The 24,772-nt window shown below is 36.6% G+C and overlaps 1 protein-coding gene and 1 long non-coding RNA gene across 4 annotated transcripts in view; one reads left to right on the top strand and one right to left on the bottom strand.

Moving 5' to 3' along the window:
* The window catches only part of LOC135691730 (uncharacterized), an 89,630-nt gene extending 71,854 nt beyond the window's left edge, over positions 1-17,776 (top strand). For 2 of the 3 annotated variants that reach the window (XR_016144526.1, XR_016144525.1), the window contains 2 exons: positions 11,161-11,269; positions 13,536-17,776. This is a non-coding gene — a long non-coding RNA (uncharacterized LOC135691730). Of the gene's footprint in view, positions 1-10,067; positions 10,379-11,160; positions 11,270-13,535 lie in introns of those variants that run through there. The other variant, XR_016144527.1, reaches the window with a different exon arrangement.
* Positions 17,777-18,950: 1,174 nt separating this feature from the next.
* On the bottom strand, positions 18,951-22,455 carry LOC135691727 (epsin-2). The gene has a single exon (XM_065209686.2). It carries the CDS (start codon positions 22,284-22,286, stop codon positions 20,670-20,672), a length of 1,617 nt encoding a protein of 538 aa, XP_065065758.2. The 5' UTR covers positions 22,287-22,455; the 3' UTR covers positions 18,951-20,669.
* Between the last annotated feature and the right edge of the window lie 2,317 nt (positions 22,456-24,772).

Here is a 24,772-nt window from a genome sequence, read left to right on the forward strand (position 1 = left end):
GAAGCATGGGTCAGCAATCAACTTGCATCAAGAATCTGTTTTCTGTTGTCCATTGTTCCTTCAATATCTATTTGTCCCTAAAAGTTTTAAAGAGAAAACCTGGTTCAAGACGGACAAGATTGAAGGGGAAATTCAATTTAAGGCTGTTTGAGTATTGTTGTAATAAAAAAGTGTTCACACTGCATGGACAAGAGACTAGCTTTAAAGCCAGTGACATCAACCTCTCCTTGAATACCTTCAACTAGACCTCGTGTTTTTTGACGTCTCTCACGGGCTGCTTGGAGCAACTTGACTTCTGGTAATGCGTTCAATCAAGAATCTTCTCAGAACGCTGTTACCATATGCGAAAAGGAGAGCGTTTATTGCTGCATTACATAACAAGATGACATAAGACCAATATTCTAGAAGGTTAATGATTAATGGAGGATTCCTCTTCTCCTGATATTTGTAAAACGTCCAGATTGCGGAGCATATGTTGTACGGTAGACACAGAACCAACAAGGCGCCCAGGACATAACGAATCGTTTTCGTTGCCGAGATTTCTCTCCTTGTTCCTCGACTGCTGGCATCTTCTTCGGCATCTCTCAGCATTTTCTTCATTCGCTCAGCATTAGTTGCAATTCTGCGAAGCACTATCGAATACAGGATGAACACAAATAGAATGCCAATAAGATTGGATAAATTCGAGGCAATTTGAAGTGAGAAAGAAGGAAACGCCATCGATATGTAGGCAATTACTGCCGACATTACGAAGTTAAACACAACGATCACCTTCATGCGAAATTCGTTCATGAATGCATTGTACTTTTTGAGCTTCGTCACATGAAGATAACGATCCATAGATACGCATATCAACATGAAAAATGAGAAATAAGCCAGAAGAAAGGTGCTATATTGAAGAACCAGTTCAAAGACACAGTTGCGGTACTTGACTTTCAAAGCTGCCATTACAGCTATGGATGGCAGGATGAATATTCCAGTTCCAAGGTCTGATATGTTTAAAACAAGAATTAGCTTGTTTGTGATCGTGTTAAGCTGCCTCATTTTGTACAGTCCGTAAATTAGTGCTGCGTTCGAGATGATGGTGATTGGTGACAAAAGGGCGGTAAAAAATGACACAGTGATCAAATGAGGCCATGGCATGTCCAGTGGCCATAATGACGGACAATAGTAAGTTTCTTTTGAGGATGAATGGTTCATTACTGCTTTTTTCTTGAATAGCTGAGTTCTTTAAAGTCAAACGTCAAAATTTGATAACAGCAATACCTGGCAGTGTCAGCTTTTCGCGCAGCTGTGCAGTGTTGTTCTATCAAAAGCACTATCTTTCGCAGCGTACATGGCAAAGCAAAGTCGCTACTAATCATTTCGAGGCAAAGCAAAGTCGCTACTAATCATTTCGAGAATGGCACCACTACCATGTAGAACATAAGATGTTAATGAACATCTGCTAGGAGATTAGCTTCGAATCTGAATTTGGCAGATTGTTATGTTTTTCAATGCAGCATTACTGTTGTTATTCAAATTAAGTGAATTTAGCCGTTGGCAATTCGAATGAACTGAGGATCAACAGCAAACTTTGCGTATTAATGGTGTTAACCAAAAGGATGCGAAATACCTTTTTGCTCGTCGCTGATATGACAAACGAAATGTAATTGTAAATAGAAGAGGACCGGTTGTGTTTTAATTAAAAGCAACTGTGGATTGAACATCAAAAGACAAACTTTAATTTCAAGTGAATGATTAATATTGGTACTGCGATTCATTGAACTATGCAAGGATAACTTCAAAACTTTGTGTACAATCGACTTTATTGTTGGTGACTATTGTGATTTAGATTCTGAAGCAAATAGAAGAATAAGACACAAAAAGTAGTAGGAAAAAGGAAAGGATTCATTTTTTTTTAAATTAAGAGTTTTTGTTCCTCATCGCTGTTTTCAACTACTAATCGTCCGCTCTATTCAAATATTACCCGTCAGGCATTGCTTCAATATTACCCACTGTCCATTTCAGGACCTGCTTTGAACGGCCTGAAATTGCAACATGACATTATGGAATACGTAATGTCAATTATGTAGCACTTAATTGGATGATTATATTGTGATTTTATAGAAGAATTTAACTTAGTTCATAAGCGACTTTATTTATGAAAAACGTTGTAACGTCATCAAAAATCTACTTTGGGATTAAGAATTCTGACTCCATAGCCTGAAAGAGCACCATGAGATACCTCTAAATATCCAAAATCTATTGCATTTGCATCTGAGGTATTATATACTTGGAGGTATTTTGTGGATCTTTCAGGATAACGGTTTAGTGTTTTAAAATTCTATAAATACACTTTTGTGACGTCATCACTCTAACATTCTATTTATTTCTTTTCTAATAAAGAGGTTTTCGCAACAGGTTCAACTCTTGTTATCAATCTTCTGCAATAAAATGAAGGAACAAGATAAAACTTTTTCGAAATGAGGGTTGGATAGAGGTAGGATTTTAATGCTGAAAAGGTTACGAGTTAAATAGCAAAACTTAAGGTTTTGTGTTTTGAGATAGAAACGACGATTCTTTACTAAGTGTTATTCATACTGGTGTTAAATGTTCGTGATCATGAGTTATACCCTTTTCAGCTGGTACCTTTTTACGCTGATCAATTTCAACAATACATGTCCATAAGTGAAACATGAAACATAAATGAGACTTTGCCGAAAATTGATATCTTAAAGTTGAAAAATCAAAGCTTGATCAATTACTAAGGAAAGCGTAAAAGTAATATCAACATTTTGGCTATGAATAAATTCATAATGAGAATTACTTAGGCTACAATCGGTAATCACGTATCATTGGAGGCGAATTATTATCTTAGGTTTACGTACAAACAGTATTCTCTCCAATTAACGAACACTCTAAAAGGCGGACATCTGTGATTAGCGGGCAAATTTTTTCTCCGATCGCTTTTTGGTCAAATTCTCATGAAAAACCTTCTTAAAAACGGACACTGAATAAGCGGACACTCTAAAAAACAGAATATATTTTTTGCAAAATATTGTCAAATTGGTTTTTTTTCCAATTAGCGGACAGTACAAAAAAGGTTAGGAGCCAGCAAGCAAAAAACTAAGACGAATGAATATTTGTTCAACTATTTATTTCAAACACTTTGACACTGGACAATCTAGTTGGCTTTTTACAGTTTCGAGCTTCATTACAGCCCAGTTTACTTACTTTTCTTGTCTATGAAAGTGGTGAATTACTCGAATCTCCAGATCATAGCCACCTCCACGATTCGACCTCTTTCCAATAACTTAACTTTATTTCACTTAACCTAACCGATAACTTAAGCAATAACTTTATTTCTTTTCATTTTTGAACAATTTTATTTTGTAGTAGGTTGAATTAGCTTTAATTTTGCAACTATTTTTATAATAAGCAGTTTTTTGTGGGTGTGCATCTAAATTTGGCACAGACTTGAAAAAACTGATGCCGTTTTTCGTCGACCAGCAGCTTAAGTGAATGAAGTCAAGGCCAAAGGTTTTGTTGGTAAATCGTCCAGTAATGTCTAAAAATACCTACAGGACGACAAACACTGCTGGGATTTGTTGGAATAGATGTTGCATTGGCTAACCTTCCACTTAATTTACTTTCTTCTTCAATTTCGATCTGCTATGGAAAAGCAGGTGATGTTCTGTTCAGGACAACACGACTTCGAAAGAATTTGCCAATCAAGAATCTTCTCACAATGCTGTTACCATATGCAAAAAGGATAGCGTTTATTGTTGCATTACTTAGCAGGAAAACGTAGGTCCAATATTCTATCACATTCATGATTAATGAGGGATTCCTCTTCTCCTGGTATTTGTAATACGTCCAAATTGCGGAGCTAAAGTTGTACGGTAGATACAGAACCAACAAAGCACCTAAGACCAAACGGATTGTCCTCGTTGCCGAGATTTCACGTCTTGCTTCTCGGTAACCATGATTTTCTCCGGCATCTCTCAGCATTCTCTTAATTCTCTCAACATTAATTGCAATTTTGCGAAGCATTTTCGAATACCAGATGAACACAAATAGAATGAAAGTAAGATTGGATAAATTCAGCGCAATTTGCAGAGGGAAAGATGGAAACGCCATCGCTATGTAGGCGATTACTGCCGATGTTACGATGCTAAACCCAACGAAAACCTTCATGCGAAACTCGTTCATGAACGCATTGTAGTTATTGAGCTTCGTCACGTGAAGATAACGATCCATAGATACGCACATCAACATGAAAAAAGAGAAATGAACAAAAAGAAAAGCCCCATAATGAAAGACCAGTTCAAAAGTACAGTTGCGGTACTTGTCTTTTAAAATTATCATTGCAGTAATGGATGGCATGATGAATATTCCAATGCCAAGATCTGATATATTCATCAGGAGAATGAATTTGTTTGTGATCGTGTTAAGCTGCTTCATTTTGTACAGTCCATAAATTAGAGCTGTGTTCGCGATGATGGTGATTGGTGACAGCAGGGCGGTAAAAAACGACCAAGCGATCAAATGAGGCCATGGCATGTCCAGTGGCCATATTGACGGGCAATAGTAATTTTCTTCTGAAGATGAGTGGTTCATCTTTACGTAGTTCTCTTTTGTCCTGCGTTCTGTAGAGCTAAACACGTTGCGCCGGTTTTTTTTTGCTTAACTGCTCTGTGGTGTCGTGTTATAAGCGCTTTCTTTAGAAATGCATCATACAGAGCATTCTCGTTGTTAATAAGATGCTTGTGCCATTTCAAAGTCGGCCATGAACATCTGCTAGTGAGAAAATATCAAATTGGTGATAAGTATGTCTTTTTTTTAATGAAATTTGTACGGACCTTTTAAATTAAAGAATAATTTCGAACAGGTGAGGAATTAGAGAATCATTTCGAAACATTCATTGGATAGGTGAGCTTTTTAACCCAATATAATGTGCATTTTTGACAGTAGAATCCTGTTTTTTTATTTATTCAAGATTTTTATGAATAAGAACCTATTTATTTCTTTATCTATGTTCGGTATAAATCTATATCATTCAGTGTAAACAGCTGCCTGTTGTATTGTGAAGAAAGTTCTAGTTTCTTTTGAAACGTAAAGCGCTCACTGAGCAAAATTTGATAACAAATGTATCCTAAAACGTTTGTACTCTAACAGACCATTACAAAGCTGACATGCAAAACAGTTGCATCGAAAAGTTTTAGACGGTAGAAGTGTCTGAAATTATTGCTGTCAAAATATTTTTTGTCTTTAGAAGAATCACACAAACATTTGGCATATAAAGTATTTTAAGAGCTAGTTGATTCAGTATCAGATCATTCTTTTAGCAATCACAGAACTCTGCCATACGTTCATCGTAGTGAACATTTGATGACAATTACTAATCACCGTCCTGCCATAAAGGTACTTGATGCCGTATAGGTGTATAAATGTGTATGATATTTGGTGCATAAAACAGAATGGTTTTCCTTTCTTCTCATTGTAGTTGGAGAAGCAACTAAGAACCATCTTGTATATACAGCAATCAGCGTGAAGTCAAAGTCTCTATCTTTACTCTGCTCATTTATCATTCAGCTCTATTTCTTCCACTTTTACAATTCTTGAATTAATGTTGATTGTTGGATAAACTTTTTTAATGACGGTCCTAGTCCCCTTTGAGAAAATGGAAATTCCTGAAGTGGACCGTTTCGAATAATTGTGACTTTTCATGGTAAATCAAGCGAAGTATAGACTTAAGTTAGCTTATATTTTCATTATTGCCATCCAAACTACAACATTGTCTAGGAAACCATATAAAAGTTTTACTGTCCAGCCGCTTCACATTCCTAAGTCTATGCTTTCTCTTCTGATGTTTTTCAAACAGTCTCTTCAGCCTCGTTCCTATGAACGCCCTGTCGCTGATCTCTCAATTTTTTATAGATTTTAACACGGACGTTGCTCTCTGGTCCCCTGAGAAATGTATGCAATACCAGACATTTTCCCAGTGCTCACCCTTTTTAAGTCTCTTGCCAAACTCATGTATTCTGTCCCACAACTCTTCCTTCCTCCCTTGATCTTGTAAACTTTGGAACGCTCAACCCTCTTCCTGCTCCCAAGACTTTTACAACCTGTCTTTGTTCAAAAATAAAATCAACAACCTTTATGATTCTGTCCTATCTTCCAAATCCTTCTCTCTATTTGCCTAGTTAGCTATAGGCTCCTGTACCTTTCCCTAACATTACCAACTAAAACAAACAGCAGCATTTGATAGCGTAGTATCGTGCATGGTACAGGTAATCAGGTAATCAGTTGCATGAGCATCGCATAAAGAAGAAACTCGAAATTGCAACTTAAAAATCTTCTACAGTCATGTGCTCATGTTTCTGATTGGCCTATTTCGATCCACAACTGGGTATATATATTTCCTAGCGTAGAGTTTTCGGTCTATGTTCTGATGTTTTAAACTCTGAAGAGTGTCAGACGAAAAGCTTTAGTTTACTAAATGTTTGCTTTTTTCAAAGCCATTTAAAAATCTTCTGTTCAATACACCAACGCGTGTACAACTCTGCCTATGCGACATCAAACACTATACTACAATCTGACAAGCAGTAGTCTTTATTAATTTTTAGAAATATGTACCATAGACGATATTTCTTACCACAACATTATGTCAGTGACAAACAGACCGAAAAATGCAGAATATCAACGTTTGTGTCTAGATTATAATGCTAAGACTTTATATGCATATAGCTGTTACATACATTAAAATATTCGTTAGCCATAAAAATATATTCTTGCTTTATAATTACCCATCTATAAGCATATTTGCACATCTGAAATTTCTACAAAACTAAATTTTCACCACAGTGCATATATTTCCACCAAAAATAGATCTTACAGCAAAAGAAAATGATACAACTGTTTCGAAAATTAGATGGGAGAAAAATAGCAGTTAAATACGGATAACATAGGAATTTGTGCCTGTTAGATAACATAGGACTTTGTGCCATGAGAGTGACGTGATGGTGTTTTTATTAAGAGTTAGTCAGACTAGCATGAAATGTATGTAATCACCAGTTGTGCCTCCAAAAGCTGATCAATGTCAACATTACATGTCAATATCATGGGAAAACAGCCGGGAAAATAAAATCTTCAAGCTAAAAAATTGAAAATTGATCATTTTTTGAAGAAAGGTTAAAAGAATTATCAACATTTATGTAATCTTTAAATTTAAAACGAGTATTACTTAGGCTACAATCGGTAATCTTAGGTTTTCATACATATATACAGGTCTACAATTTTCTACATACAATAAAGGTACTCGTGTTAAGTAACTGCTAAAGTAACTTGGAAGGTTTTCTGCTGGTGTAGATGAAAGATCATTGGAAGGATACAATTTTTGTTCGTATGCGAAAACGATTAAGAGGCTAAGTTTCGCAATGGACATGAATAAAGATTCAATTGTCCCTAGTTACCTGGATGGTCCCTAGTTATCTGAATTCTTTTCCAGGGCAAATGTCAATAAACTGTATGGCTAGTTTGCTTTGTCAGAGTTATTCTGCCAATCCTGCCTAGCAATTTTATTTGGTAGCTTTCTTTGTGATAGATGTATCAGAACCTGCTCTATAAACGTCACAAATACTTTTGAAAATCTACATCCCTTTGAAACATCAACATCACTTTAGAAAATTCCAGCTGTTATTAAACTTTTCTGATGTCTCTAAACATATACTATCGTATTTTGAGCATGGAAGAACATTGCCCCCAAATATCCCTTTTGTTGCAAGAGCAAGATAGGTACCTCCCCTTTTGCCCGCCCCTTTTGGCTGTCAAGGAATGGCAATACTAGCCGAAATTCGTGAGCTACCAAAATGTTTTTTAAATATGGTTTACAGTTATCTAGCGTGTAGAAAGCAACGGGTTAAAATCAATTGCTCATTAAGCTCGCGGAAAGAGGTGAAATCAGGTGTCACCCAAGGGTCAGTCATAGGGCCTCTTCTTTTTATTAATTTACCAATGATATTTTCCTTTTGATGTATGAGACTGAAATTTGTAAATATGTAGACGATATAAAAATGAGAATTCTAAAAAAAGTTTGAGAGAATCTATTTTAAAGCTAGAAAATGATACTGTTGAACAAAGAAATAGGTTTGCACAAACCTGCATAGAATTGAACGCGGAGAAATGCCATCTCTTGTATTTGGCAAGAAGGATACTGAAATCTCAATAAAGATCGAAAAAAATTGTCGGGAGCTGTAACTGACCAATAAGTAAATTTTTAACACCATGTAAATATGGTGTAAACGGAAGCGTAATACAAGCTACGTGCTCTTGCAAGGGTCTTAATTTATATTCCCGAAGAAAAAACCATGAATGTCATGGGAGCTATTGAAATGTTAAAGGGTAGCTACTGTCCGTTAATATAGATGTTTCATGATCGACGAGTTAGCACAAAGATTTACTCCATTCATGAATAAGCACTACGAACAGCGGCTGTTTAGGAAATGTTAGGACACCGTAGTCTTATATGTCTCTCCTTGCAGCACTTGAACTTTTTACCACTAACATCTTTTTGAGATATATTCAGTCCAAGATGGCCCTTAATCTAATTTTACAATCTTGTTATACAACATAACATAACTACGCTTAATTATGTTTATTTGCAGCGTTTAAACAGCAATATAACAGAACATAACATTAAGTTTTACAGATACATATCATAGACGATCATTCTTAGCACAACACTATGACACTGCCAAACGAATGCAAAAAATTGCAAAATATCAACCTTTGTTTCTTCCAGTCTATATGAATTTGTGATGTATTCTGTGCTGAAGCTGAGTGGAGTGAAATAAAGTTTCTTGACGTTATCAACACTCGAAAAAATTAAAAGGCAAGGATCATCAATCGACAAAAATTGAGAATCTGTTGTCCGTTTCCTTTTGTTTGTTGTTGCTATTATTTTTCCATCACCGTGTAAGGAGAAAATCCTGTCAACGACTGAAAAATTGAACCATTTTTATAGCTACCATTGATCAGCCAGTAAAACCTCTCTATGCCTTATGCAGCGTAGGAGCCTTCACACTGCTTTTGTGAAAAGTTTATATGTGCACTGATTGATTATTGATCTCACAAAAAATTATTTACATTGCATGGACAAGACACTAGTCTAGAGCAGATGACGTCAACCTCTCCTTGAATTGGTTCAACTAGACCTTGCTTGCAATTTTAGAGGTCTTTGTGACGTCGCTCACTGCGCTCATTGGAACAATTTGACTTCTGAAAATGCATCCAATTAAAAATCTTCTCACAACGCTGTTGCCATATGCGAATAGGATAGCATTTACTGAAGCATTAAAAAACACAATTATATAAGACCAATATTCTAGTGTGTTTGTGGTTAAAGGGGGATTCTTCTTCTCCTGGAATTTGTAATACGTCCAGATTGCGGAGAAAATGTTGTACGGTAGATACAGAACCAACAAGGCGCCCAGGACAAAACGAATGGTTTTCGTTGCCGAGATTTCTCGTCTTGTTTCTCGGTTACCCGAATCTTCTCCGGCATCTCTTAGCATGTTTTTAACTCTCTCAGCATTAATTAAAATTTTGTGAAACACCACCGAATACAAAATGAACATAAACAGAACACCAAAAAGATCGGATAAATTCAACGCGACTTGCAGCGGGAAAGAAGTGAACGCGAACGATATGTAGGCGATTATTGCCGGTGTTACGAAGCTAAACACAACGATCACCTTCATGCGTAACTCGTTCATGAACGCATTGTACTTTTTTAGCTTCGTCACATGAAGATAACGATCCATAGATACGCACATCAACATGAAAAACGAGAAATATGCAAGAAGAAAGGTGGCACATTGAATAACCTTTTCAAAAACACAGTTGCGGAACTTGTTTTTTAAAGCTGCCATTACAGCTATGGATGGCAGGATAAATATTCCCGTTCCAAGATCTGAAATATTCATCACGAGAATGAATTTGTTTGTGATCGTGTTTAGCTGCTCCATTTTGTAAAGTCCGTAAATTAGTTCGAGATGATGGTGATTGGTGACAAAAGGGCGCTAAAAATGGACCAAGTGATCAAATGGGGCCACGGCATGTCTAATGGCCATATTGACGGGCAAAAGTATGGTTCTTCTGGGCACGAGCGGTTCATCTTTTCTTGTTTGTTTTAAGTCATGCGCCATTTATTCTGAATGCCAAATTTTACGAATGGCATTTCCTTGTAGCGTCACTGTGTTCGCTTCATGTCGCTTTTTTGTCCGTAAAAGAGCAGTTTGTTTCTAAATGTGCGCTGCTCTGAAAATTCTCGCTAAAGATCATACGGAAAATCTACCTGAAAAGTTAAAGCCAGTACCACGAAGAGCATAAGACGGTAATGATTATCATGTAACGGAATATCCTTAAGTTGATGATGGTTATTTCAAACTTTTTTGAATTTATTCGTTTGCAATAGGAAGAATCTCGTGTGGATTAAACAGTACACTATGCTAATTAACGGCGACGACAAAAGGAAACGAAATACTGTTTTCTTAACGATGATAAAACAAACACTAAGTTTTTTGTAAATAAAGCAGAGGCGTTGATGGAATGGTTCAAATCTAGTTAGAAGAAAGTGTGTATTGAGCATTAAAAGACTATCGTCAACTTTAATAGAATTGATTGATATTAATCCCTCTAGTTAACAAACTGTACAAGATAAACATTTAATCTTAACGAAAAATCGACTTTGTGTTTGAAGTTTTTTTAGATTATGGCACGAATACAAAACAGAGAAACAAAAATGTTGCCAATACTGTACCACTTCAAGGGATAATTTCATTCAGTTCATCCAAAAGATATTTGTCATCTGGACCCTTTGCCTGTTATAAATTTCAAAAGACTATCATGCTTGTTTTCCGGAGGAGAGTGCGATTCTAATGCATGGGATTTTTCTTAAATAATTCCCAAGGCAAGGAAATTCACCTCCTCTCGAGTACGTTCTGTCTTGAACGATCCCCGAGCTTGCTTCTTCAGTCAGGTATACCTTCTTTTTCCCTTTCAAGTACCTGTCTACTAAAAGCCGCATTGTAGCCTGACTGTTGCAAATTGTTGGTATCTCAGTTCAATTTGCTAATCCATTTTTAGACTGAACGTTACTTATTTTTCTTTTGACAGAGAATTTGTCGAATGTTTTCCGCTGATGGCCAAGCAACTATCAATTTTATCACAGAAGATCGAAAGCATCATTTGGACGAATAGGTTTTCCCTCAAAGAAAGTCATTTGGTATGTTTCTTGTTGTTTTTTTAATTGAAAATCGTTATATAATGGATATTTACAATCAATATGTGCTCTTAGTTCCACATTCGATTGGCAGGAGAAAAAGGTTTATGGGACAAGCAACAACTTAGATTGCTTCTTCAATGAGGTTGTTACAGGATATGCCAGTCCCATCCACTGTTTTCACACGGAGTAGGGTTGTTCTGAGCTGACATCATGTTGGTTTTTCTGCTAAGTTACTTTGCTGTTACTTTTCAGTACTGATGGGGCACGTGATCTGGCATTAGGCGTGATCCTAAGTTAGGACTCCCAATTCACTTTGAAGACGCTATTCACAGCTTGGTCATCAGATCTAGAATAAGCAACTTTTCTACTGTGTTTACACTTCATGATGGTCAGAGGGCTCTTCAACAAATATTTTTCAAGTAGGCTATTTGTTGCAGATAAATTATGATATGATCCAAATCCATTTTGTAATTAGCCTGAATTGCCTTGATCTATGAAATGTGACAGCTGCAGAAACCGAATGTTTATCCATCATGTTAAGGCCTAGCTTCCATCCCAGTCCAGTAATGTCGTAGCATTTTTGGACAGGGGCCCAGGCTAGCTAAGGCCCTTAGTCCCTTAGTTTGCACTTAGGTATTTAGTTGTATAGCATTTTTTAGGGGGGTGGGGGTTGTAGATTAATCTTACTAATTGCTATCAGTTACATGTTTGCTTTGCAATAAATGCTTCCTATTGATAGTAGTCTGCTAAATGCATCTATTGAGTGATGGTTCCAAAGAGAGAAATTTGGAAGGGATTTGTGAAAACAATTAAAAAATATAAATTAATAAATATGTACTGGGTAGGACTGGGTTAAATTTTGACTCAAATAAGGAAATTTTTTTTAAGTAGATGAAATGTTAAGGATGCAATGATGTGTCGGTCTCAAAATTTTGTGGTGGTTGTTCCAAAGAGATTGGGGATATTTGGAAGGCATCTGTTAAAACAGGAAATTTTTTTATTGATAAATATGGACTGGGTAGGACTTATTATTAATACCTACATCACTGGGTAGGTATTAACAAATATGTACTGGGTAAGTATGTACTCAAAATTTTCAAAACTCCTCGCCTCCCTTCTAGAATATTTGGGGTTTTAAGTACATCTAGTACCGTGTTTCCGAAATCATCCACAGCTTGTTTCACTGTTGCCTGCAAATGCCAGCTGATTTACTGTCATTGCCAGCAAATTTTACTTGATATAACTACAGGATTTCTTGCCCCAGTTACTAGTCTTATTTTTCTGGTTTTCAAACACTGGTGTTTCATCTAGGACACAACGTGACAAAATATCAGACTTTTGATTAACAGCTTTAAAGTGTCATTCAGCAGAAAGTAAAATTCTACATTCAGTAAAAAATTCAATAAATTTCAAGATAATTATTTTCACGTAGAGCATTCACCTACGTTCTTTGTTAAATTTTGTCGCTCTGCTGCACGAGTTTGGTTGGTAAAGATGTATTTGAATCGGAATGGTCCCTCAAAGATTACTTCTGTCTCTTCTGCTTGTTATATCTTATGGTAAAATACGTAGCGTTTTCTTTTGATGCGTTGTAGTATTATTGGAACGTGTTTCAGGCGTCTTTAGGCTTGTATAGCTCCAGTGCTTGTGGATCTCACGTTCTCTATGTCACCTGCTGTTTCTAGAAGTATACCAGTCTGTATGATGGTAGAAACTGCTGGCCCCTTTAAGGCCCTATTTCGAAACAGAGAAGTTTGCATCCGATCATTTTTTCGACGTTTTGAGGCACATTCAGGACGGCATTGAGTCCAAAGGAAGGCCGATACATAACTAGACAAGGGTATATAGAGCTGGATGAATTTACCGTTGTGCTTGGACCTTTCTTAATTTCCTGACAAAGCGTAACTATACCACCAGTAATTTAACACAAATTCAATTTCCTAAAGACCTTTTATTCGAAAGATAGAAGAACATTTTTGAGGAACATTTCTGGCTCGGTTTTGAGATCGCTTTCAGAAGCAGCATTGATCACATTAATGTTTTGAGATTTTGACTCAGCACTCATTAACACTTGTTCTCGCTCTAGACCCGTCTGTGACACTGAATTCTTTGAACTGTATTCTTTGAACGCCATAATTGGTGATGATCTTGGTCATACCCAATCTTTTTTAAGTAAATGCAACCATTTTTTCTGAAAAGTCTTTCTTAGCCATCTCTTGTTTTCGAGCAGCAGATTTTCTTAAGGGTAATCAAATCCCATTTTCAGAACACAACTATCAGGACGTTGTCGTTGAGGTTGGCTGAGTTACAGAGTTTCTATCAGGCCCTGGAGGAAAGTAGAAAACTGATGCAGTCAAGAATTCGGCAGCAAGAAAAAGAAAACGAAACAAGCCTGAGAATGAAATATCCTTAAGAACAAATCTACCTCGTGTTTTAACATTAACGGTTCCATTCATTTTTTCATTCATTTTAAGAAAAGATTTCTCTTTGAAATAAGGAAGTGATTAGTCCTATGCATAGGAAGTATGTTGTTGCATGGCACACCTATTTTCTTCTCGTTTCATCTTTTTATCGCGTTCCATCCTTTGAGTTCTGATTGCCTCTGCTAACAAGCGTAAAGCGTGTTCAAACGCACTGTAATATCTTCAAACTCACATCATTTTATAGACAAATATCGCCAAGATGTATTTGATCGGGACTTTTTCCCTCGGATGTAGGATACGTGATAATAAAATTGGTTATCATAAACAATCGACGTCTCCTTTTCCTCATTTTCTTATTGTTTGGTGTTTTTCAATTGTTTTATGTAACTACTTGATGTTGAGAAATCTTTGTTCTTCTCTTATCTTCATTTCTTATTTAAAATTGACTCCATAGAACGTTAACACGGAGTCACGTAAACATGAAGTCACTTCCTTGCCTATTATCGCATCGGGCTGTTCTTCTGCGATAAGTGAGAGAACGCTCCACACGCTTAGCACCTTCTGTGATAATGTTTCTGGTCATTGTTGAAGACTACAGGCAAATAACAACGGCACCATAGCCACTGTGATCATTAACAACTGCTATAAATTTTTCGTTATTACCATTGTCAATAGAACAAGTAAATAGCACACTATATTCAAGAACAACCCAAAACAACAACAAATGGTACAAAAGAAATGAAAGATTATTTCAAAACAAAAATATTGACAACAATCTTTGGTGGTACAAAGTTTAAAAATGGTAATAAGGAAGTAAACATTTTGAAACAAACTAGGGCTCGATTGGTGATCAATAAGGCAAGCGGCACTGATTGGGCTACCTCAACAGTCATATGCTCACGTTTCTGATCAGCCTTTTTTCGATCCACAATGGGTATATATTTTTACCAGCTTAAAGTTTTCGATCTATTTTCCGACGTTTAATACTCTGATGAATGTCAGATGAAAAGCTTTAGTATGTTTCAAAATGTTTACTCTTTACAAAATTTAGGCCGTTTGTTATAGTTTGTCGCAAGAATCTTGTGGACAGCCTATCTAGCGTCTCTTTTTGCAAACTTTTTGCCAAGGCTATTATTTTCTTGAAAATCTTAATGATGAAGATATATACTTGTCTAGAATCGTCTTTATGCTTCTCAGGCGTACTTCCAACCTTGACCAAGTTAAAAATAAAAATCTGCTGTCGATTTGGCTTAAACCGTGTTTTTGATTTGACCTTTCCTGCTGTTGTCGCGTACTATTTTCAACAACAACTGCTAGTTAATGTTCAAATCTGCGATCAGCACTAGTCATATCTTTTGTTCCTAAAAACTCATCTACCTTATCAGTCGCCTTGTGATCGCATAGTAATAGTAAAGTACTTAGTAACAGCTTAGAACTTCCCTGTTCTACCCATCTGTACAGTTCTGCCTTTACTGCATCGACAAATCGATGCAAGACTGGTTTACATTAATTAAATTTTTTTCATTATGCTCAATTTTCTTAAATCATTTTGCAATAATTAAAGTAAGCAAGTATAACTGAGTACTCAATTTTATCTCTTGGAACATTTTCCTGTTAAAGTATTATCAGAAACAATTTTTGGGTGTTTACAAGCTCAATTTGCTAATTGGCCTTGAAGACTGGTTGTCTCAGTCATATCTGGTTCACATTACAAGTGCTGGCAATGTTGCATTGGATCGCGTCATGATTATAGGGAGTGTGCATATCGGATCCATATTGGAGCATAAGTGTATTGGCTCCAAATGCTCCAACCACAGTTAATGGAAGTTTCTGATTGAATCGCATTTCTAGTATTTGAGTGTCTCTTGTCACTTTTTGGCTTGCGTGACTGATTACCTCGTATCACCAGAACTTGATTGCCTGAAAGGCTCATATCACATGAATTTGTTTGTCTGATTGGATCGAATCACAAATATTTGATTGTTTGGTAAGATCGCATTGCAAGTAATTGACTGATTAGCTCGTATCACCAGAACTTGATTGCCTGATAGGCTCATATCACATGAATTTGTTTGTCTGATTGGATCGAATCACAAATATTTGATTGTTTGGTAAGATCGCGTTGCAAGTAATTGAATGTCCGATTCGCTCTTGTCTTGTTTTGGCTGGCCTGACCTAGTTCGCATCACAAAAATTTGATTTTTTGTTTGGATCGCACCATGGGTATCTTTTTGGTTGAATGTGTCACGAAACCATACTTGATCAACTGTACCAAATTATCATAAACAGACTAGTTTTCAGTTTGTCCCTAGCTACGTTTGATTTTTCTCATATGCAGATTCGATGCAACGTAGCCATGTTATGTTACATTGGCATTTTATTACATTGGAAAATATCTCTAAAAGTCCTACGTAACCAAAAGACAAAATATCCCCGAAAACAATTTCATAGCTGATCCATGCCAATTTCACTTAGTTACCCAGAACTCAAAGAAATTTAGAGTGTGATGTCTTTGAGCAATGTTATCGATTTTTTTATTTTTGATAACAAATCCGGCAATATTCTTGAAAGAACTGAGCTTCGCTGTTGATTTGACCTATCTCGTAGTTTTTAGAACCAAATGATAGTAATCTTACGGGAAAGAGCATGTGCTCATGATGTCATATCCTATTTGTAACACGTAACCCGTAGTCCCTATTCTCCACCCCTCAAATGAATGCCCAATTAATCATGTTTCAGATCAAATAACAACCGCCCTTTTCAACTTCCCTTAGAAAAACGCCCCCGTCGTAGAAGCCGTCTGTTAAAAAATGTAGAGAAAGTAAACAGGATAACGTAAATCTTTGCTGGTTTTTTATGGAACTGATAACGTCGTGGCAATGAATTCAAGAGAAAAAATTTGTCTTTCATGAAATCATGCATTGGCTGTTTATGGCTTGGAAGATACACTTATTTCTTGTCTCAACGAAGAAATGCTCTAGTGGACCATGTCGACACTAACCATGGGCCCCGACAAAGGTTGAAAAGTGGGGGGGCCAAGGAAAAATTTAACACCCATAACAAAAGATTTTGAAAAAAACTCTATTGTTTTGCAAAAAAGTGGGGGGGGGGCCAAGGCCCCCCTTCATCGGAGGCCCTGCTAACGCATTTTCTACAAGACAAGAAATTTGAAAGTACCTGTTCTTTATATTTGAACAGGATAAAATTCAGACAGCTCCATCCTTTAATAGCATTTTTGGAAAGTATGATGTTCATATTTCATTATTTTTCACATTTTTACGATTTTGTTTGCTGTTTTTTTCTTTTTTCTTAAGATAACATTATAAACCAAAAATCATGTGCTGTACTTTTTGTTATCTGACTTTTAAATTCAAAATATGAAAAAGGACCTGCTCACCTATCCCCACCTCAAAAATTAAAGAATGCGTCACGCGCTTTTTCAAAGCAATATTATAAAAATGCCCTTATGCATTTGTTGTTATGAAAATGTCATACAACTGTTCTCGAAAACTTTGCTAGCAGCTTCGAAAGTTTCTTAAAATCAATCAGTTATAATGTCATCATTTTCCTCAAAGTCACCAGGATCAATAAACCAATTCGACTTACGGCCTCGTTTTGAAAATTTCTCCTACGACTTTTTTAAGCTCAGATTTGGTTTCATCGCCATAATTTTAGACCGGGTACAATTTTTCATATTGTTTGTGATTGTATTTTAGATTTTACGGAGCAATGAAGTTCGAAAACTTGTAAGGGATTTGACCGCAAAAATCATTCCGGGGGAAACTTTACCCCCTAGTCGCCAATAACGGTCAAATCTCTTATAAAAATTTTATCTCTATGTTGTCATAAAATTAATATCGACTAAAATCATTGCTCTCATTTCGAATCTGAGGTCAACAATTTTGAACAGTAGAATTTGAAGAATTTTTCAAAATGAGGCCGTAAGTCGAATTGGTCTATTAATACCCCCTGAGACATTTTGTAAATAAATTTCGACTGACTTCTAAGGCGTACAACTAAGTGTTTACATGGGCCGTATTTAATTCACACAATCTTATCGTCATCACACACGTCAAGAGACACACTGAATGCACATGTTTCCTTTGTTTACCATTGGGAGGGGAGGGGTCAAGAGGAGGGCTTTACAGAGAGGGGGGCTCATTTTAAATATTTGATTGGTAAGGGGGGCTTAATAGAGAAAGGATCCCAAAAGAGAGGGACTTAATAGAGCTTTTAAGGTACTTTACGAATTTGAATTGAATATTACAGTGGATAAGGACAGTTTGAAGTCTAACAATAATTCTGAATAAATAAAAAATGAATCAATGTAATGTTGTAATTTCTAGACTGCCCTACCAAACTTTTGGCAGTAAGAACCTAGTCACTTTGTTTCATTTAAAATAATGTTTCAAACAGTAAAGCAAGTCGTCAGGTAACATCCCATAATAACAAATAGTAGGGAAGACTTGGGGGCCTAATAGTCCCCATCAGCAGTGTGTCAGTTGTCAATGCCTTTGCAGGAGAAATTTTGGCATAGCATCCGGCAGTGATACTCAAATCTACTCTGTGCCATGCATAACAACAAAAAATGTTGATGAAAACCTGGGAAAAATAAAGTATTGGATGTAGAGGGAGAGGCAAAATGAATACTGTCCATTAAAGCACGCTATTCACATTTGTTCATGAATGATGATATGTAAAATATAACCTGCAGGTTTTGGTATTCCTGCAAATGTTTATCATTTTGTCAAGTATTTTGTCAATGGCTAAAAGTAGCATCTGACTAAATGATAGGTAACAGAAAAAGGTATTTTATTTTGGCTTAGACCTGGCACTCCCAACTTAGAACAATTATGTATACTTTATTTATAGGAGGTCCGAAAGTGTGCATAACATGCTGTCCTAAGAAACAGCTAATGTTTTTATCTAACAGACCTGTTTAAAAGATGTATACAAATGTGGAAATAAAAGAAAAGCAAAATATTTTTTTTAAATTTTCATAATCAAATTATTAAGCTTGTTAGAACCTTAGGGGCTCATTCTCAAGATTCCTAAGTAGGTAAAAAAGAAATTTAGTATAACAATGGCAGCGTATTGCCTTGTTTAGTTTTGATAGCTGATTTGTATTTTTCATTCACATATAACATAGCATTTGCTGTCATGAGGTAATTATTCTCCCTACATGTTAAACAACTTGAAATTTTCACCATTTTTGAAAATTATTTAAAAAAGAAAAGGATATAGAAACACTATAGAAATAATGGTCAAATAAATATGCATCTGATTAATTCTTCTGCAGCTGAATACAAGGTGATTAACAAATAAGCAAAATGTACAGGAAGTTGGGGGACTTGCACAAGATTTTCAGCTATTCCTCATGCTAACAGATATGTTTAAGGATATATATTATCTAACATACAACTGTCCACAAAGTATATTTGCTGTAAATAAATCTACTACATTGTGCAATATTAAACCAAAAGTTATAATTCTGTAAATTATCTCATGATCAGAGATTTTCTTGAAAATGCTTTTTATAGTTACACCTTAGCTTCAGTTACTACAAATCTACCAAGAATACAACTTGAAGAGTTTTTTGACCAAAAAATAGTATGAAAAGGTGAATAAATATCTATTCCAAGAAAAGACAATGTTAACTTAACTAGCTTCATGGAGCAACAGACAATTGATTCCACGTGAAAGGTAGAGGAAGGACTATTAACTTATTGAAAAACATACCCAGTTTAAAATTTATGGGACTTGCCAAATCATAAAAGCATACCAATGAGTATGTTTAAACTTTCAGTCAAAATGTGTAGTTAATCAGGTTTTAAAGCAAAACAACAAGCTTTTTACCAATAATGCAAAAATTACCTTGCATTTTTTGCAAATTTTGCCACCAAAGGCACCAGAACGAAATTAGATATTTGAATACAGGTTGCTCTAATTGTATTAAGTGCAATTCATCTAAGGTAGTTAAGAATGGGAACCCCAGTTACAACACACTTAGCAGGAAAGAAGCCACTTTTTAGCAATACTTTAATAAGTCTAGAATATTTCACACCAAACAACCTCAGCTACTTTACAGTACTACAAGCAAACTGCATTTTGCCCATGAGCACATTTTTGGGGGGATTAAAACCTAGGCATAATTTGGGGAATTCTTGGGGGATTAAAGCTAGGCATAATTTGGTGAAATTACTTCTTTCAATACTTTCTAGTCAGAAACTTAATAGATTAGGTGACTTAAAACTTAATAAATGAATGCTAATAAAATGCAATTGGTTTGAAGACAATAAAAGCAAAATTACTATCATAGTTGTGAAAACCAGTGAAAGACAAAAATCAAAGTGCTTTATCATAGCTAATGTTGATCTGGCTTTTGTTAATCATAAAAACAAAAACATGCAACTCATGTTTCTGGCAAGGTATTAAGATCTGTGTGTGTAGACTCCCCTATTTTGATATTTCATATACCATTAAATTCAAACTTCATTTTATAAAAAAACATGATATATTTCTTTCAAACAAAAATAAATTTTACAAGAAATTAATTTTTTACTTTTTGTAGAGTTAAGCAGGCATACAATGGAATTATTCTGAGGTACATAATCAAAAGAAAATTTCAAAAGCTTTCTTATTCATACTATCTTTTAGAAAAAGCCATTGATATTTCTTCCTAGATATATTTTGTGCAATACAGAGGAAAAAACAGAGGTACTGCAAAATTTTAAACCAAAATTTCATGCTTGAAAACAAATTAGGAATTCTTACCAGATCCAATAGGGCATTGCTATTGGAAAAAAGCTGTAAATGGCTTAAAATTTGACACATACATGCATTAGAATCATGGAAAAATGTTCAATAGATTGGGAAAATGCTAATTTGGATATCACAACGAACACAAAATATCATGCTGAGATTTATCACAATATTACGGTTAAGACATATTCTGGAGAGTTTAATTACCTTTGATTTTAAAGAAGGAATGGGTTCGCACTTTGAGTTCCAGTATTAGATTGGTCTGGTATAAGAGGGGTTGGTAACAAGACATCTGCCGGTGATCCACTGGCTGGGGCCGCAACAAATGAAGACTGCTCAGAGCGTAGTTCATTTATAGACTTTGCCTTTGGTTTGTCAACAGCGAAGGGATTGGTTGCTTTTGGCACTAAAGTAGTCGCAAATGGATTTGTTGTTGCAGAATCAGAGCTTTTTGATCCCAGAATATCATCAAGATCTACTAGCTTTGAGTTTGTACCAAGGAAGTCAGATTTTTGCTCATTTGATTGAGGTAATACACCACTAACTCCTGTAAGATCAAATGGATTGTTGGCCTCCATTGATTGCATATCTGTTGGGTCTGCCCTTGGGTCAAAACCATTACTGTTACTCTGAGAGCTAGGCAATTGAGAACCAAATGGATCAGAAGGAACATTTTGTAAACTGGTCACAGGTGAAGTTGCCCATGGATCGACATTTGTTTGTGGTGATGCAACCCATTGATCTGGTGTTGTTTTTGGAAAATTTGCTGCTTGGTTCCAAGGATCTGGTGCTGGAGCTGGTGCACTTGTTATTGGTGCCCATGGATCTGGCTGGGGCTGTGGGTTGGTGTTAAATGAACTTTGAATTGAAGTAGGAGCATTGGTTGTTTGTGTACTCCAAGGGCTATTTGCAGGTGAGCTAAATGAAGGCTGCTCTTGTGCAGGGGCTTGTCCTGGGCTGGCCCATGGGTCAAAGGGAGTGGCATTTTTGGTTGGGCCAGGAGATGGGGCAGTTAAATCCAATAATGTGGAGCCCCCTCCTTCTTGCTGCATTGTACCATTCTCCTTCAAAGCCATGGCCAGACGTTTCTGATCTCCATCTCCAAGTCTTTTATCTTGTTCTGCCTCTTCTCTGCTCATAGCAAGTGCTATCTGCAACTGCATTTCCTCCTCAGCTTCATTTGATGGCCTAGCTTTTTCATAATCATTACTTAGCTTACCATCTTGACTGTCTGTACTCTTTTGGTCTGAATCCCAACCTGGTGGTGATGAGTTATCATCGGTGCCACCTTTTATGTCACCAGTAGCTGTTGGATAGGATGAAGTAAATTTCTTGTTCTGTCTGAAGTTCTTGTTGCCAACTCCACCCTGCGACTGTGCAAATCTTTCCTTCGCCTTGAGTGCCCTTTGCCGTTCGTTCTTCAATCTTTCATCGTCTTTTAGCAACGAAACAATTTGTTTTGACTTTTCTCTGACGTTAACTCCTTGATCTTTTCCATCTTTGTCAATGAACTGAAAGTCTTTGAGTGTCTGGATAGCGAAGAGGTTTTCACGACATTGCTGTGCAACACGTTCACTACCTGTCTTGATTATATAGTCCAGAACTGTTAATGATTTATACACATGTCGCCAATTTTTACCGTGGTCATTTAGGCGCTTCCACAACATACTCATGATAGAGGAAAATGCCGATACATTATACGTGGCGTCTGCTATCTCTCCCATTAACGAACTGGAAGGCCCCCATGGGTCGTTTGAAGTTGCCTCCCGAACTTTCACCTCAATGTCATTAAAGTTTCGCACGACATTCTTCACCGTTCGCCTAAAAGCCATGACAAATACTTCATTCGACACTTAACTGAGCCGTAAGTAAAGCGATCAATGACTAAAATAGATGCTACCTTTTCTTACAGCTATGTTTTTGGCAGCTCCGCAGATGTCCTAAGTCATCCTTGACAGCTAGCATCTACATTTCATTCTCAATCCACCTATGAATGGACTACGCATGCGCCAAATTCTTTCGAATTCCGGCCCGCGGTTTTGTTTTCCATCATTCCAGCCACATCAACCATCTTTGCTGGATGAGTCAACGCGTATTTCTAATTCAGGCATAAGTAGAAATAATATTTGTGAAAAGGATACTACACCTACGTATATCACTGTTCCGTAGCGTGGCTTTTGATATTCGGGCAGAGGGAGTGGGGCAATGGAAGGTAATGGATTTTTTGTGAATTAAATTTTTAAATAGTTACATATTTTAATAAAATTAGGGCACTTCTCAACGTCACTGTGAAATTGCTTTGAAGAAAAGGGCTTATCATGTCAACTTTTCCAAATCTTGTTTTAGTGTAGCTGGATACTGTCACCATTTGGCCTATTTGGCCTAAAAGAAACAGTTAAGTCCTGCTGAGTACAGTAGAAAGGGGCACTTTAGGGGGGACACCGGTCTTTTAGAGAACAGGAACGAAAAAGTATTGTTCATCAGGGATCGTGGAAGCGGTGGGGGGGGGGGCTTTAGCCCTCAAAATAATTTCCAAAACATACTTAAAACCAAACAAAAATCGCTCTGTTTTTGGTTTTTTGCATTTTTTGCCCCCTCCGCGGTCCTTGTTGTTCATTGTAAACAAACGGTTATCACGATGTTTTTCTAGACCTCCCAAAGAAAACAGATAACAGCTCAAGCTGATTTCCAATTACACTCTTTTTTTATAAGAACAATTTTATAAGAACACGAGCCTCAAAATGGGTCAAAATTAAAGAACAAATTAAGAACAAGCCGAGGCTGTGCTACTGTAAAATGAAATTTTGACCAATGTTTTATCTCAAAAACGAGGATTTTCAGCCATGCGTGGGTGCTTTTTCGGTGAATATTAAAACATGGCGGCAAATTAAGTTTGTCTCTACGCACTTTGTTGGCAAAAGAGGCCTGAACACCTCCCCAGAACGAAAAGCTAGAAATCCCACTGCTTATACACTATAAATTTAAGAACAAATTAAAGACTCATTGCTAACAATGAGCCATTGCGCTACGTAAGCATCCCATAATGCATTTTTAGACTGTCTAAAATCAATTACTGCCATTGTTTGGACCGTCGCCACGCTCGCAAAGGCCCATTGTTAGCAATGAGTCTTTAAGAACAATCCAGCCTCAGATTTTCGGAAAAAATTAAGAACAATCAACCTGAACTCGAATTTACTGGTTCTTATAAATAAAAGAGTCTAGTGATTTTTGTCGCGCGCGCGACTTTTGGCGATCGCTTACATGGATGCGCATGCGTACATCGTAGTTTTTATGCGCTCTGTTGAAGCGCACGATCGCACAAAAAAGTAGAAGTCCATCCCAGTCCATTCTACTTTTTGTGATCGATCGCCTGACAGGATTATCACTAGCCAATCAGAATCCTCAGAAACCGCACCAAGACGTGCCAGTCCAACTCAATAACAACAACAAGTTATCAGACTACAGTCAACATGGCGTCGTAAATTACAATGGAGTAACTTCTTCTCGCAGCCAATCCTGCTGGTCTTAGCGCACAGAATTTTGCGAATTAAACTCTATTTACTCAAGAAGATACCAATTTAAATATTGTTCCAGCTACTAACGTCGATATCAACGGGTTTTAGGGGGAAACATTGAGTTTAATACCGAGTATTTTGTGTATCTTGTCAGAAACGAATCCTGCTTGTGGAACACTGTCGCTGGCCTAAGGTCATATAAAGAGCAAGGCAAACAAATGATATGTTGCCACATGTCCTAACAAGTTGGTTTGATGGCGAAGGGCCGCAGCTAGTTGTACCTTTCCCCTCACATGTTGGTTTGTTGTTGTGCATATAGGTATGCTCAAAATTTAATTTTGGTTTTAACTTTGGTTCTAAAGTGAAAAGGTTTTAACTTTAACATTTTGTTTACAGCTATTTCACAATAAGAGTATTTTTCGCATTAATTTGATTCCATCTCAAACGCAGACGAAACAGAAGCAAATGCTTTTTTATTAATTTTTTTGTTAATTAATACAGTTGATAAATTCAATAAACAGATTTAAATTCTTCCATAGATTCGTGCGGAAATATTTTTCTTCGGCTTAGGAAATGACTTTTTAGCCCATTCTTAAATAGGGTTATTATATTGGACTCTCTAATGTGTTTTAGGATAGAATTCCAGGTTTTTAGACCAGTGTGATTAAAACTTTTTCTACTGAAGTCTACTACTGAGCTTGAGAATCATGAGCCTGCTGTTGATCACCGCCACCGCTACCGCTACCGCCACCGCCACCGCTACCGCCACCGCCACCACCACCACCGCCACCGCCACCGCCACC

The sequence above is a fragment of the Rhopilema esculentum genome, chromosome 13, assembly GCF_057945365.1.
Source record: "Rhopilema esculentum isolate cy_ngs chromosome 13, ASM5794536v1, whole genome shotgun sequence".
Lineage (NCBI taxonomy): Eukaryota > Metazoa > Cnidaria > Scyphozoa > Rhizostomeae > Rhizostomatidae > Rhopilema > Rhopilema esculentum.

Coding starts and splice junctions, on each gene's coding strand:
- LOC135691727 (XM_065209686.2), bottom strand. CDS start 22,286: ATGGCTTTTAGGCGAACGGTGAAGAATGTCGTGCGAAACTTTAATGAC.